Raw genomic sequence first — 17,754 nt, forward strand, 5'->3', positions numbered from 1 at the left:
AAATAAGTTAGATATCTCAGAAACTAAGACTCGTGAGACTGTTTCATATGAATTTTTGTCATATCTCAGAAAATAAGACTCGTGAGACTGTTTTACATAAATTAATAATATAAATTTATTGTAAAATATAATATGTTAACTTTTTGTGTGTTTTTTTAGTTAAATATTTAAATATAATGTCTAAATTAATTAAACAAACAACAATGTACCACGATATAGGAAAATTCCAAAATTTCGAACTTGCGACGGTTTGTAACCGTCGCTAATATTAGCGACGGGAAATAACCGTCGCAGATTCAGTTTTTGCGACGGTTTGAAAAAACGATCGCGGAATTGATTTTAGCGACGGTTTTTTGAGTATTCCGTCGCTAAAAAGTCCGTCGCGCATACCTGGCGACACCTGTGCAGGGTCCGCGCTTATGAAGCGCAGACGCTGTTCCACGTGAGCAGCGTCCGCGCTTCGTAAGCGCGGATTGCATTACTTTTGCAACACTTTTTTTTTAAAATTAGTTTTGAAATTAATTTTAAAATTTAAATTACTTTTAAAAAAAACCCCAAAAATGCTATGATATCATCTGTTAGAAATTTAACATAATCAAAAACTAAATTCAACCTACGTATTCACAAACATAATATGTAAAGATCGATATGCAAAAATACAAATAGAAACAAATTCTAACATATAGCCATTGACGTTGAATTCGAGGCATGAACCGGAGATACCCCACGACCTTAAGAAAACATGGATCTTCTAAACCTTTATGCAATTGTATAGATGATGTATTTCTGAACAACTGCATAGATTTAGAGACTTTGTATGTCATTATGTATAGATGTTCTCTAATTATCATTGATAGAGTTTGAATTGATTGTGATTTATTTTGACGATATTTATCTGAGATATGATAAATCAAATTTCAAAATATTTATTATTTTAATTCAAATAATATTCTTGATTTACTTCTTTTAAATATTAGATGTTTATCACATTTGTCGGAATGAAAGATTTTGACCTTAATTAAATTATTTTATAAACTTTAATAAAATAATATAACAAAAGCTAATAAGTTATAAAAAAAAAATCAAGATTTTTCATTTTAAAAATAGAATTTTCTTTTTTCCGTCTTATTTTCAATATTTTTTTCTGTGGGATGGTCAAATAACATTAATTAGAAATAAAAATCTGTGCAAAGAAAGCGTGTATATGTATATAATGGCAAATGAGTTTAGTAATTTATTGTTGTCATTGTCAATTTCCCACAATATCTTTGTAGACCTCGCTAGGAGCTTCCGGCGTCATTGAATCAAATTTTAACGACAAATTTCGAGCTATTAGAATAATGTTCGATTTTATCGGACTCGCATCCAAACGATACTCGAGGCGGCTCGGATATATACCTTTTGAATGAGTTATATAGAGGCAGGCCAACTGCATAAGTATAATCGTTTGGATAATTGGATTACAGACAAACTTATAAGCATTCATTCGGATTTGGGGTTGCACAAAATCTAGAGGTTTAATTAAAATTTTGAGTGATATTTGGCCATATTCAACTTACTGACATCTTTCTTACATTTAAAAAATAATTGTTTTAGTGGCGTAAACTATATATTTAATTAATTAACAAATCTATTTAGAGTAGTATTCCATGCACGTTTCTTCAAATATTTTTTTCAAAATTCGAGAAATGAAATTGAAATATATTAGTCATTCGCAGAATACATACATAAATACATATATACATACATATATATACATAAATACATACATATATTATATATGTGTACGTATGTATTTAAAATGTTTTCTCACCGAATAAAATTAAGATCATTCCTATTTGTAGATCACTATTACTAATGAAAATTTTCAGATGGAATCTTTATCCACTAAATTCTTGGAAGAGAGTCCCGAATCTTCATGAGTTTGGGCTGAATTATTTATACATTTTTCATGGGCTGCATCAAGACATGTATGAATCATTTGGGCCGAAACATATCTACATTTGTCATGGGCCGAACTTCCTCCCCCAATCTGAGTGTGGTTTTGGAGACCACACTGAGCTTGTTGTCGAACCGATAGAACGTTATTGCTCATATGCTGTTTGATCATTGGACAAAACAAATTGAACACAGCTATTTGGACGCAACCTTCTCACGTACAAAATGGATATCCAACTCCAGATGTTTAGTTTTAGCAAAGGATAGGATTAGCACTTCAACAATTGTACAAACATTATCACACCAAAGTATAGGACTGGCATAACGATGAAAGCACAATTCTGTTAAAAATGTTGACGTACAAATGTTGACGTACTGTTTTCTCCCACCTTGAAGTTTAAAATTTTTTTGATGTTCAAACCGTTCTTGGGGGTCATATGATTTAAATCCTTCGATTGTCAAATCAAGTCAACGATCAGAAAATATGTTCATCGTATAGATCACACTAGACATCTAAATGAAGTTTTTTCGAAATTGGGTCACCAAAATGTCAGAAATCCGGGGGTGTTGTGGCGGCGGCATAGTGGAAGGATGGTGGCTGAAATAATTTCTCAAAAAAAAAAAAGTGGTGGCCGATTTTCGTGAGAATGAGAGAATGAAAAATTTTTGTGGGTAAAAATTATATTATTTCAGATAACTCTTAACGAAATAATTTATAAATTTTAATTCCTGATATTATTAGGAATCCTATTTGAATTAGGATACAATAATTTTATTATTCAAAATCTTATATATATATATATATATATATATATATATATATATTAATTAATTAATCTATTTTAGACTTTTCTAGAATGTTTAATGAGAATTTTGCACTTATTTATCATCGATACTAATATTATTATTTACTTGGTAGATTTTTAATTTAGTAAATAAATAATTGTGAACTCATTATAACCTCGATCAACGATCAGACAGTACCGATGTATTAAAGGTATAAATGTAACGTCCGAAAAATCAACTTACGTAAACCGCATGAATGCAAATTATTTTAATTGCTTAATTTTTTTATTTAATTTGTTTTGAATTCTTGCATGATATTTATTACATTAAATGTAATAAATATCATGCAAGAATTCAATTGTTCATCTTTCGCGCACGGGCAGTAGAAAATTACCGCTCGGGCGCCGCTCATTCTGTCCTCTACCTTCTATCTTTTACACTTTGCTCCATTTTTGGTTTTCCGACCATTTTTCCTACAAATTCGTCACCCAACAGTGAGACATGATAACATGCAAATGATTACTCTAAAACGAACAAAATGTAAATGAAATGCATGCATGCACAATGCAAACACAACTAAATTAACGCAATAAAGTGCGTCAAAACCACACCTATCATATATGTATCAGCATTTTAAATTAGTAGATGTTAGAGTTGGTATCAGAGCAAATGTCCTGTATAGGGTTGTACCACCGCCAGTTTCTGCAGCTTAGTCTTCAAGCCTCAAGTCTGTAAGCTTTTATGTTTTAAATGATTTACTGCTATCATCTGCATGTTGACATGGTATACGTTTTACGATTATTTTCAGTGCATTATTTTCAGATATCATATTATTGCTACATAGAGCTTTTGTACGTAATGTAAGTTTCTCCATTGATCCAAAATGAACCTACTATTTTCGCTGAGATGTGTTTGTGTTGTTGGAACCTTTGAGATATGAGTTTGTTGATTGAGGTTGAATGTTGGAATTAACCTATTTTGTGCTAGAAATATACTGAAATTGTTGTGGTTGTATGCTGAAACTAACCTATTTTGTAACATACCGTATTTTTTTTAACATACTTAAAATTTGGGGAAAATAATTTTTTTTCTTAAATAAGTAATTTTCCTCCAAAATGCCATAAAAATAAAATGCTTGAAAAAATATTTGAAATGTAAACGAACTTGCAATGAGTACTTGTTTAAAACAACAAAAATTAATTTCAATAAAAATCAGAGTCAACAATTGATTATGCATAAAAATAAAATCCTTGAAAACTAAGGCGGTCCTCGGGTTAGTCCACCGCACAGTTCGAGCCAGCTCACTGGTCTCCGCCTCTCGTCTCCTCAAACTTGTCCTCCTATGCATCGATCAAGTCTAGTGAGTCTAAAGACTCAACAAGTATAAACTGAAAATATTAAGTAATGTATAATAAAACCACGTGCATTTTAAAGTAGCACATACATAACTTAGCTTTGAACACACCTACATAACCATAGACATGCCATCGATTTATAAACATTTTCATAAACTTAATTTCATCATAGATACTTAAACATGCATATCATCATCATTTTGCGTAGAAATATGTTACAAAGCAAGAGACCCATAACATTGTGTGCCTGATCAGACTAAACTACAGTACTGGGCTGGCAAGGATGTCCAACCTTAACATACCTTTCATAATACTTTTACCTTGAATATTGCCAACTGTAACATACCTTTCAAATACGAAAAGAGATAGAAAGGTGTGGTTGAGAAGTTTTGAACCCCCAAAGTCTATTATAATATCAACAAAAATACAATATCAACTACATTCTTGTTCCATCCAAGATTTCGACCCAAAACAAAGTAAAAATATGATATACAGATAAACAAATTAACCTCGATTCGCTACTAACAAACTTAAAGTAAATAATCTTGAGCCAACCCAAGTAAATACTTCTATTTAATCTGAAAACACATAAGTCAAAAACTTGGATCATTTATCCAAATAGAGCAGTTTTTTTACAAACTTGATAATTAATTCAACACTTCTTCAAATCAAGATCCGCAAATTGGATATGCAAGAAAAGTCAAAGTCCAACAATTACTCTTCACAAAGTTTTGTCAATATAGTCATTTACCTAGTTGTTCATAACCTGAAATATATAACATAATTCTCGCGAATTCTGCGTCAGCACATATCTGACAGATTTTATCATTTTGATCATAACTTCCTCAATACCCAATGGAATCAAGCCAATCTGATATCATTTCGAAGACAAGAAAATGTTCTATAACTTTTAATGGAACATAAAATCCACCCGAAGTGTAACGTACCGTACTTTTAAATTATTTTAAAATTTGCGGAAAAATAAAATTTTCTTAAATAAATAGTAATCATTCAAATCGCGTTAAAATGAACTGCTCGTCTAAAAATATTTGAATTAAAAACAATTACAATTGTTTTTTGGCGGAAAGGTAAATATTTAAACAAAAAAAAAACAATCTAGTATAAAATTATAGTATTTGAAACAACAAGCATAAAGTTCTTAAAACATGGGCAGTCCTCATTTTAGCCTCCTGTGCAGTTCAAGCCGGCTCATTGATCCCCACTCATAGTCTCCTCATACTCGTCCTCACCTGCATCAATCAAGTCTAATGAGTTTAAAGACTCAACATGTATAAACTGAGGTAACAAGTAATACATAATAAAACCACATGCATCTTTAAAGTATAACGTACATACTTAAACTTGAACGTAATAACATAAACATAGACGTGCCATTATCATAAAACTTTTCATAAACATGCTTGCATCATACATACTTGAACATTCATAACTTCATCATTTTGCGTAGAGATAAGCTTCAAAGCAAGTAACCCATACATAAATGCGCCTGATCAGACTAAAACACAGTACTGGGCTGACATGGAAAGTCCACTACCACATACATGAGATCCCCAGTCATGCTTTACCGGGTGGATTGATCCCTATTCATGCTTTACCGCTTTCCAATCCTGATCTAAACTCGGTCATGCTTTACTGGGGTGGAGAGGTCCTCGGCCACATTCATCGACTTCCAAACCTGTTCATAATTGGTCACAAGACATTTAAAATACCTAAAAAACATAAAATATTTTTCTTTTGCACGTCGAACATACTTACATGGCGTTGAGGGATTCGTTGGATCTCGTTTGAGGCCACTGCTGCACATACTAACATGATTACATGCACTTATTTTTTCCATAGCTTAGACGTAAGAGTCGTGCTCACCACCTGAAATGACAAATTTCTTATGACATTCTAAATTACTCGGGACATGACCTCGTTTAATCAACGTATTAAACATGACATCAAGCCCCGAAAAAATTCCTAAAATGATGTGTGAACATTGACTAAAACATAGAAGACATGAGCCCTAAATAATAGTTTAAAAATCATGTTCAAGTGCCTAGGCGCTGGGCCTTGCTGCGCTCTAGCGCCGCAACGCTAGAAGGGCCGCAGCCCTAGCGCTGTGGCGCCTCCAGGCAGCGCTGCAGCGCTTCGACATGAGAGTGTCGGGCGCTGCGGTGCTCCACAAGAGCGCTGTGGTGCTAGTTCAGCGTCCATTCGACCCCAGCAGCACAAATTTGATGCAAACTCTAAGTCATGCTGTGGGGACCCGGACGCTAATCTATTCCTTAATCGTCTTTAGGAATATTTAATAATTTATAATAAACAGGGTCTAAAAATTTTTCTTTTAAAATGCAAAGCGGAAACGTAATGTAATTAAAATCAAATTACATGTTAAATATGAACATACAATTCTGATGTCATCTACAATAATCCAACTAGGTTCAACTACATATCAGTGCTGAATCATAAGTTGCTTCTGAAGCCCGGATCTCCACGCTATCTAATCCAGCCTCGTTCTCTTCACGACCCTGATTCTATCCCCTGTTGCCATGCACACATACAAACAAGACAACAGCCGGATAACTCCGGTGAGATATAAATATCCCAGTATAAATCATGTATACATGCAGTCATATAAATCATATAAGAGCATATCACAAAATCATATCCTATATCAACATCATGATATAAATCAATAACAAGAATAAATCATATTCTAAACATGTACCCTACTCAGGAACATAATTCCATATCTAGAATAAATCCTATTCTAGGCATGTACCAATATCAGGAACATAAAGCAATATCAAGAATAATTCCTATTCTAAACATGTACCAATATCAGGAACATAATTCAATATCAAGAATAATTCCTATTCTAAACATGTACCAATATCAGGAACATAAATCAGTATTACTCAATACCATTCAATCTAGCTGTCACTCAGGCTAGTGACTCTACGTTTTAGACTAGACTCAATCCTAGTCTAGGGATCCCGGTTTCCAGATGTGGTATTCCTATATCGAATTCCGTAAAGAATGGAACCATAATTTCTATTACTCGATATAACCATGGCCCTGGTATTCCTATATCGAATTCCGTAATAGAAGAATTCCAATACCCTTTACTCGATATAACCAAATATGGTGCTCCTATATCGAATTCCGTAATGGAGTCCATTACTCGATATAACCATACATCCAGTGTCCTGACCTATCCGTCATGGACTGTAACTCTATTGTTAATATCCTATCTTGAGACATCGTGCAATGTGCCGTGGCGATACCACCACTATCCGGCACTTCTGTCACAAGATAACTCGTCTAATACCTGTTATCTAATATCAAGAGAACAAGTATATCAATCAACTTAATGCAAATATCCATGCAATAAGGTAAAGTATGTGATTTAGGGAAACTCGAGTCAAACCTTCCTCGAGTTGTGCAATCCCAACTCAACATTAATTTATACCTTTATCTTCTCGCTCCGAAGAAGAAGAAGAAGTCCCGACTCTATCTCGGTCCATTCCCAAATCTGGTAATCACAATTGAATAGGTATAATATCAATACACAATTCAATTCAATACCTGTCCTGATTAATACTCAAATCAAAACACATAATCTGATTAATGTCAATCGACATACGGTATCACAATCCAATCTAAATCAATACCGACTCTGATCAATTTCAATCAACTGATGTTTCGACAGCATAACAATACTGTTTCAATAACCCCGTCAATCCAAACATCACAGATATAATACCAGACTTCGTAATCAATGTCCATATCAGTCATAATCTCAATAACAATACAAATCTGATATTAATTCTCAGTCAATTCGACTCCGAAAATCATAACAATTACATAACCAATCTGTTCTTCAGTCTGACTTCAATTATACGATGTCTACTATGTCAAGAACACCATATATGATTCCTATTCAGTTTAGACAATATCATAAATTCAAAACATGTCTAAACGTAGCAAAACTTACGTCCAGTTGTAGCCTACGTTGATAGGAACTCAGTACTGAAGTCGGATTCAAAATCAGACGGGTGGATCTTTCACAATCTCCAATTCTTCCCTCGGTTTCCTTTTTCCTTTCCCTTTCTTATTTCTGAAGGAAAGAATCGTGTATACATATATATATATATAAACATCTCGCGCATGCAACAACCCAAGTGGCACTCCCACATTTTGCATGACTCGCGCTCGAGCGGTCATAAGTTACCGCTCGGGCGCGGTAATTTCTGTCGAGATACTCGGCTGAGTATCTCCTGGCGCTCGGGCGGTCAGAAATTTCCGCTCGGGCGGAGAACTCTCGACCCTCACAAATTATTCAAGCGCGCTCGGGCGGATATAATTTACCGCTCGGGCGCGAGATGTTCCGTTGAACATCTTGAGATGTTCGATTCAACATCTTGGCTTAACATAAACCAACGCCCGGCTTCATCATTCGAGTTCGTAAAACCTCAATCACATCAATTAATCCATAATTCATTTCAGAATAATCTTAAATCTCAATAATTATACCCAAATCATTCCAGATTACGGTAATCAAATTCTCGGGCATTACACATGCCCCATCGAATCGAACCGATACCTCAAGATTCAAAGCCCGTATTCGAGCCCAGTTATCTTGGTTAAAAAAAAAGATGGTAACTGGAGGTTCTGTGTGGATTATCAAGCATTAAATGAGATTATGATACCCGAAAAATACCACATACCTGTTATTGATGAGCTCTTGGATGAACTACACGGGGCTGTTTATTTCTCATAGTTGGATCTACATTTGGGGTACCATTATTAGGTTGCCATCAAATTAGTGTACAACCCGAGGATGTTCCCAAAACAGCCTTTCGAACACATATGGAGCATTATGAGTTTCTCGTAATGCTTTTCGGGCTGAAAAATGCACCCTCCACGTTTCAGGCCACTGTGAATGAAGTGTTACGGCCATATTTGAGAAGTTTGTTTTATTCTTTTTCGACGACATACTCATTTACAGTAGGGGCGGGAAGAGCATTTGAATAATCTTCAAATCATTCTAGAAGTGATGCTGGAAGAAAATTTACTCTTAAACAAGAAGAAATGTAGCTTTGGGCTCCAAGAAATAGAGTACTTGGGCCATATTATATCAGTTTCTGGGGTGGCTGTCGATCAGCGGAAAGTAGTGAGTGCTAGAGCATGGCTGAGACCAGTTAACATCAAGGGAGTGAGGGGTTTTTTGGGTTTATCTGGGTACTTTTGGAAGTTCACACGCGACTATGGAGAGATTGCCAAACCCTTAACTGAGTTGCTCAAAAGGAATAATTTTGAATGGAATGAAGAGGCTGAAAGGGCTTTTGCAGAGCTTAAGAGACAGCTTCGCACTGCTCCGAATACGGGCTTTGACCCCGAAAAAACGAAGCACGACATGCAATGCAGCACAACTCGTGAATACGACCTTTTGAGACCAACACGATTTCTACGACTTCTAATTCAACCAAATGCCTATCGACACGAAACGAAGCACCAAAAATCATCCCAACCTCATACTCAATATACCTAAATGCATCAGAGATCATCCAATGGTCTCCAACAAAGCCTGCAACAATAAACTTCAAGAACACTTCAAGAACGAATTTTCATAAAATCGCAGTTTGAGTAGTCCCACGAAAACGATCATAACTCACTCGTTTCTTGTCCAAAAATTACAAATTTAATGTCAAATCGAATGTATCGAAAAGTACTATGTCATGTATTTTTACGCATAGTAAACATTACAACACATAATATAACGAGATCGATGCAGAATCAATAGATTATACATGCATTTGATCTTTAAAATGCTTGAAACGACGATATCGAAGGGGGAAAGATGCGAGGGTTTATCCGGAATGATTTGTGGCTCGATTTCTTGCAACAAAATCAATGTGAATTATTGGAAAAATTTGAAGGGCGAGGGGCGGCTGTTGAAGCTCTTAGAACCCTAAGTCTTTTGCTCTCAAAAATTGAAATGAAAGTGAAGGAAAAATGTGTGTGTGTGTGTGTGTGTGTCGTGTAGGTGAGTGTGTGTTAAAGTGTGTATGCATGTGTTTTAATATAATTAGGGGGAATTGCTTAATTACACAATTAAAATGCTAATTAAAATGTCAACCCACTAAAAACTTTACTAACAATCTCATATTAAAAATTAAAATACACAATTGATAAACCTTAAAAGTTTTAAAATCTTAAAATCAATAAATAAATAAATTAGGCTTTAAAATGCTTAAAACTTAATAAATCATTTAAAATGTCCCAATCCTAACTTAAAATAAAATACCATGTTTTAAGATCTCCAAAATCGTCGTCGGTCTCTTTTCCTCGATCCCACATTGCATAATCGCCTGAAACATGAAATTCGAGAAGACATTTTAACATGCATCACAAAAACATAAATAATTTAAAATAATACAAATTCATAAATAATGCATCGCTAAAAATCATTTTAAATTTAATTAAATAATTTAAGAATTAAATAAATGCATGAGTTTTACGTGTACTGATTTTGGGCTCTATACCAACCAATTAATCCCAGAATTCGAATAAACAGAAGGAATGGACGCAAATATGAACAAATTCAAAATTCTAGACCAGTTTTAGTAAAAATCACGTATCTTTTTCATTTCTTCCTGGAATTGAGTGATTCAATACCAAATCGAAGCTAACTCGATGTTCTAAAAGTTTCATGAAGACCCTAGCAGCAAAATCCAACTACAACAGTCCCATATACACGAAAATCAGAAGCTACAAAAGCTGTTTTTGCACGGAAACAAAGAACCATGTGCATATCCTTTTTAAATTCAAACCAACACAAATACATCTCCAACATCTTCATATCTCAAATATCAATTCTTGACTCCGACTCGTTTTCAAACTTGAATAAAAGTGGGAAATAGTTACATCATCTTGAAGCCTATTGTGAGAGGATTACAAATCTACCTTTATTTCAATTTTACATGAGCAAATCACCCATACAATGAGGTAGAAAATTTCAAAAATGGAAAGAGAGAAAGGACGAGGGTTTCTTACGTGAAAGAGAAGGAGAAAGGATGGTGTGGTGGAGGTGGTTTACCTATTTTTTAATTGTGCAATCAAAATGTACACTTTAGTGGTCAAAATCCCTATTTTTTTCTACTACATATTTTTCTTGCAACTTTGACTTGATCCAATAATTACCATTTATCTCATATTATTATTTGGGACATTACATTTCCCCTCTTTAAAAATATATTTTGTTCTCGAAATCAACCATCAATTACAATTCAACGATATAATGATCAATACTGAAAGTGAGACCGAGAATAGAATCATACTTCATTTGAATAACTCTAGATGTTTATGCTCATATTGTCTTCTAATTCCTAAGTTGCCTCCTCAACAGCATGTATGTTCCACTGTAACTTAATCAACTGTATCACTTTATTTATGAGTTGCTTATCTTTTTTGTCGAGAATCTGAATCGGTCTCTCAAAGTAGCTCAAAGTTTGATCTAACTCAACCATGTCGGGTGGAAGTACATGAGAAGCATCTGAATGATATTTTCTCAACATGGGCACATGAAAAACATTATGAACACCTGATAATGCGAGATGAAGAGCTAAACACATTACAAAATTGCAATAAACCAATAATGTAAATTAGAGATTGAGACAAAATTGTGTGAAGAAAATGAAGGGGGTGGAGGGTATTTATTAAAGAAAAATCGAAAAACAAAATTGCATGGTCCGCTCGTTGGTCTGGGTCGACTGCTGTGCAACAACGGTGTCATAACGGCCACAAAATCGTGTCTGTTGATTTCAAATGCAATAATTTTTCAAAAAATTTAATGTTCGACCTGTACAACCTGGCGGGTCACATATTTTTTCTCATAAACTGTAACCAAACCTCCTCAGAGTGGTTCCGATAATAGTTTTCGGGTCAACGGGTTAACTGATAGGACTCGTTTTTACGTGTTTTTAGTGTTGGTTTTGAGTCGCATTCATGCATCATATTAGTTTGTTTAGTTTAATTTTGCATCTTTTTAGCATTATTTAGCATTTGACTGATCTCGTGTATTTTGTGGTGATTTTGTAGGAATTGAACCAAAAAGTGGGAGAAACTTTGGCATAATGTCGAAGAGGATTCGCTAGGGCGGTCAAAAGTGACCGCCCCAGCGAGCATTGTGGTCTGGCCGAGGATTTTTTGCGCGAGAGGGCGGTCAAAAGTGACCGCCCCAGCGAAACCTGGGACATGATCGAGGAAGTTTATTCGAGGACTACTCGCTAGGGCGGTCAAAATATACCGCCCTAGCGAGAAGCGAGATTGAGAAAGATTTGTTTCCAAATTTTGAGGGACTCTATCCTACACCAAGACCTAACACACAAGATCAGCCGTTTTTACACACTTTTATCAGACTTTTCATCATTTTTCTTGGAGAGGAGGCTACGAGCAAAGGAGATTTCGAAGACCTCGAGATTTCCACGCATCGTGGCCGTTTTCCATCGTCATCTTTAGTATTTTCATTATTCAGTATTTTATTTCATACATTGATTGTGGTTTTATTATGAATTTCAGTAGCTAAAACTCTAGATTTGTTGAGATTTGAGGGGATCCTACCCCGTACTCGGTGTTTAACATTATTTCTCGACGTTTTTATTAGTGATTTGTTTATGCTATTGTTATTTCTTGTTTCAATCGAAGCCTAGCTAACTTCTTTTGATTATTTCATGTTGTTAATGATTTCGATAGAATAATTAACAATACGATCAAATAGTATAAACCACGGATTTACAATTTTAGTAGATATACGGAATTGGGTACGTGTCGATAGTGATAGTTCACCCGAATGAAAGCTAGTGGATTCCATAGAATGTAATGCAATCTTGAATTGTTAAATATTTGAGGACACTTGAGTACTGCATGTTTTTTATTAGTATTAATATAGCTCGACAGAGTATATTAATTAGTCTAGGGAATTCCGTCGAACGCACGAGTAAAAGTCGAGTGTAATTACTTAAACACGAGTGGTAGGTGAACTGATAATTCCCAACAAATTCATTTCTCATTTGATTTAATCCAAATTAATCATTGCGTTCTTGAACACGTTTTCTTTGCATTTTAATTATTTTAATTGTTTATCAACTCAATTTATCGTTGCTAAAGTAATTTTACTTGAAAATAAAAATAGTGTAACGCAGTCCTTGCGGAACGATACTCGTATTCACTTACGTTTATTATAACTTGACTATCGTGCACTTGCGATATTTAAATCGAGCTTTCATTTATAAAATAAATTTTGGGATTATTCACTGTGCAAGTTTTCCCTCCGGTTCGGATCCGGGTCAAGGCTTGGTATACTTGAATAGATAGAATAGGAACGAAAGCGAAAAGTTGACCAAGGTTTTAGATTGGGGTTAGTCAGGGTTTAAGAACAATCATTTGCATCGCAGTAGCGGAAACTTCATGAGGGGCACGGAGCAAAGCCACCGGGAGCTACGCCGCGGGCACTACCTCGGAGAAATATCAGCCCTCTGTCTTCTAAACCTCCCTCCTCATCTCTCCTCGAGCCCTTTCCTCCTTGCCGGTTCTTCCCTCGACACTCGCGCTTAGACTTTTTCTCACTGTTATCTTTCAAATGGATTCTGATTAACTTATACGATTTCTTTGCTGCAGGAACTGGTTCTCAGATCCTGGTGTATGACCTGGTGGATAGTAAGGTAACAAAGTCGTTTGAAGTCTTCCAAGGAATTCGCGTTCATGGAATCTCGTTGGACCCTGGTCACGAACAGTTGGCGGACTCTAATATCTCTTTTCGAATCGCTATATTTGGGGAAAGGAGAGTGAGAATTTTTACGTTGCAAATTGGATCAGATAATCCTCGTCAACCATTTCTAAATATGCAGCTTGATTTTGTTCACTCGCTTCCAAAATTTGGTCACTGGGTCTTGGATGTCTGCTTCTTGAAGGTGTGGTTACTTTTACATTCATAAAGGAGGTTTTTTTTTGTAATCATAAAAGGTTTTAGTTTTCGCTTATGGGATTGGCTAGTTCTGATAGTTTTATCAGAATGTAAATTCAACCATATAGGATGAAACTTCAGGAAACAAGCAGAGAGAAAAGTTTATTTGTTGATGTTACTCTCTTGAAGAAGAATTCATTTATGTGCAACAGTCAAATATAAATAGTAATTGGGTCATGTAACCCACTAACTAACCAGCTAAGTCAATATTTGCAGCTCATCAATTATGCTAATACATTGTTATTTCTAATACTGCCCCGCAAGATGGAGTGTGGATACCTTTGACACCCACATTGGCTAGTAGTAGAATGAGCACTGCCAAAGATAATGGCTTGGTAAATGCATCTGCTAATCGATATCGTGAGCGGATGCTCATGAGTTTGATGATCCCATATGTAACATCATCCATGATGAAATGACCATCGTTTTCAACAAGTTAAGTGCTTTCGGGAAATGTGGATTTGAGGCAATATGAAATAGCAGCTTGATTGTCACAATATAGATGAGCTGGAGCATTGATGTTGATGTAAATTTTGTGCAGAAGCTAGTGAAGCCATATTAATTCAGCATCAAGGGTGGCCGTGGGTCCATGGATTGACATTCAGCTTTGTTTGATGATCTAGCAGTGTTGGATTGCTTCTTTGCCTTCCAATAGATTAAAGATTCACCAAAGAATGCACATAAACCAATGGTAGACATTTGAGTGAAAAGACATGAACCCCAATCAGCATAAAAAAAAACTATAGTTGCAACCCAGGGTGTTGGTTGAGATATCGCAGAAGCTGGAATGCAACCCGAAGATGAGATTTACGTGAGTGCACAAAAAATGACTTAACTTGTGAACCACATACATGACGTTTGGCCTAGTTAATGTAAGATATATGAGGTACTTTAAATTCAAAAAGCGTATGTGAGCAATTATCCCCTCAAGCTGAATTGTATATGCTTATCAAGCCTAGCTTGGAAATCAAGTCTTCGAATAATAGAGAGCTTTTGTAAAGATATCAACAACCTGTAACTTAGTAGGATGTAACTGAGGCTAACGAGTCACGATTCTTTCCTCAATCTTTTCACTTATGAAATGACAATCAATCCCAATGTACTTTGTTCGATCATGATGAACCGTATTTTTGGCGATGCGTATTGCTGCTTGACTGTCACACATGAGTTCCATCGATTGATGTCCTTCCAATTGTAATTCCTTAAGTAGTCTTTCGAGCCGCATTTCTTCGTAAATCCCTTGAACCAAAGCTCGAATACCTATTTCTGCACTACTTTGAGCAACTACAAATTGTTTCTTGCTTCGCTAGGTTACTAAATTTCCCCACACAAACGTGCAATAGCCAGAAGTGAAATGCCTGTGACCAGGAGAACCAACCTGAAGAAGTGAGTGAAATTCTTTATTGTTTTTATTCAAAGACAGTCTATACAACTCTAATTTAAAGACATAGATTAAGACAAATAAGGAAAGATAAACTATCAAATCTCCTGAAAACAAAAATAATCTAATATACATACATAAGGAATTATCGGCCCATATTCTCAAGATTGGTGGGAGACTGATTTGTTAATGAAACATTCTCCATATCCTACGTTCCCCCTTAAGCTGGGTTGTAAATGTTGATTAAGCCTAGCTTGGAGCTCAAATCTTCAAAATTCATCCTTGGAAGTGCCTTAGTTAGGATGTCGGCAGTTTGAAGACTAGTAGAAAGGTATATTAACTTGATTATTCCTTCCTCTATCTTCTCTATCTTCTCTTTTATGAAACGACAATCAATTTCAACATGCTTCATCCATCATGATGCACTGGGTTCTTTGCAATTCTAATAGTTGACTGATTGTCACTGAACAACTTCATAGGTTCTTCAACAAACATTTTTAGTTCATTCATAAGTCTTTGTAGCCACATCCCTTCACATATGCCGAGTGTCAATGCTCGAAATTAAGCTTCAGCGCTACTTCTTGATACAACCAGCTGTTTCTTGCTACACCAAGTCACTAAATTTCCCCAAACATACGTGCAATATCTAGAAGTTGACCTTTTATCCACTGTTGGTCCATCCCAATCAGCATCGTTGTATAATTTGATGTCCTTGTATGCTGATTTTCCAAAGTATAATTCTTTTTCCAAGTGTTAGATTCAAGTATCTGAGGATCCTATAAGTTGCCTCCATGTGCTATTCATTTGGATTATTCATAAATTGACTTACCAAGCTCACATAGTAAGTTATATCAGGCCTCGTGTGAGTTAAGTATACGAGTCTGCCCACAAGTTTTTGAAAGCTCCCTTTATCAACTGGTGCACATTTTTCTTTGGTTCTTAGTTTCCTCGTTGAGTCCATAGGAGTGTCTGCTGGTTTGCACCCAAGCATTCGTATTTCATCTAGAAGATCCAAAGTATATTTTCGTGGGGAAACAAAAATTCCCGATTGTGACCGAGCTATTTCCATCCCTAGGAAATATCTAAGGCTCCACAAGTCCTTGATTTCAAACTCTTTGGCTTTGAGAGTACTTATCTCTTGCACACGATCCTCTGTTATATAATGTCATCCACATATACAATGAGGATAAGAATTTTCACATTGGTGAGTGTTTAGCAAAGAGGGTATCATCTGCCTGACATTGCTTGTACCCATACTACTTGATCACTCTTGTAAATATGTCAAACCAGGCCCTTGAGGATTGTTTAAGTCCGTATAATGACCGTTTCAGCTTGCAAACCTTGTTGGCCGTGGCTTGAGACTCAAATCCTGGGGGAATGCTCATGTAAACTTCTTCCGCAAGGTCTCTATCGAGGAATGCGTTCTTGACATCTATTTGATGTAGTGACCAATCTAAATTTACAGTGAGAGATAGGAGAACTCTAACTGTATGTAGTTTGGCTACCCGGGCAAACATTTCTTCATAATCAATTCCGTAGGATTGTGTGAAACCTTTCGCAATAAGACAGGCTTTTTATCTATCAACACTTCCATCTTCCCTATATTTAATGGTTAAGACCCATTTTCAACCAATATGCCGTTTTCCACAAGGCAACTTAGTGATTTCCCATGAGATCCATATTAGCCTTTTCTTTTAAGTAGGACTTGACAAGGGGTCTGGAATTTTAGGACTAGGAAAGGTATTTTATTAATAAGATAGGCTGCAGTGAGAATGGCTTCTCCCCAAAAATGTTTCGGTGCATGTGTGGAAAACATGAGAGATCGAGGCATGTCCAAAAGGTGTAGTTTTTTTTTTTTTTATCTCGGTCACCCCATTTTGTTGGGGTGTATCAACCCATGAGCTTAGGTGAACAATACCTTAACTTGTGAGATAATCCCTGAGGACGGATGCAAAATATTACCAGACATTATCCATTTTCAGAATTTGTACTTTAGTGTGGAATTGACTTTGAATCTTAGTATTGAATTTCTGAAATATTGGAACCCCCCCAGGTTTTTCTTTCATTAAGAACACCCATGTCAGCCTGGTGTGATCATCTATAAAGGTTATGATCACTGAGATCCAAAAATGTTTTTTTAATCTTAAAAGGTCCCCATACGCCACTGTGGATTAATGCAATGGGCTGTAATTCTTTATAAGGTAGGTTAGGACAAGAATTTCGAACATGTTTAGCCTATTGACAAATCTCACAATGAAACT

The 17,754-nt window shown here is 35.6% G+C and overlaps 1 protein-coding gene and 1 long non-coding RNA gene across 7 annotated transcripts in view; both read left to right on the top strand.

Moving 5' to 3' along the window:
• The first annotated feature begins 8,702 nt into the window (after positions 1–8,702).
• On the top strand, positions 8,703–9,394 carry LOC140833278 (uncharacterized). Its single transcript, XR_012118393.1, has 2 exons — positions 8,703–8,898; positions 8,944–9,394. It is a non-coding gene; the product is annotated as an uncharacterized lncRNA (long non-coding RNA).
• Positions 9,395–13,476: 4,082 nt separating this feature from the next.
• LOC140833697 (uncharacterized) overlaps positions 13,477–17,754 on the top strand; it is a 51,553-nt gene continuing 47,275 nt past the window's right edge. For all 6 annotated transcript variants that reach the window (XM_073198021.1, XM_073198020.1, XM_073198017.1 and 3 more), the window contains exons 1-2: positions 13,477–13,677; positions 13,767–14,059. In XM_073198021.1, the coding sequence (XP_073054122.1) occupies positions 13,557–13,677; positions 13,767–14,059 (414 nt within the window). In that variant the 5' untranslated portion in view covers positions 13,477–13,556. The remainder of the gene's footprint in view (positions 13,678–13,766; positions 14,060–17,754) is intronic.

This window comes from Primulina eburnea, chromosome 6 (genome assembly GCF_022965805.1).
Source record: "Primulina eburnea isolate SZY01 chromosome 6, ASM2296580v1, whole genome shotgun sequence".
Classification (NCBI taxonomy): domain Eukaryota; kingdom Viridiplantae; phylum Streptophyta; class Magnoliopsida; order Lamiales; family Gesneriaceae; genus Primulina; species Primulina eburnea.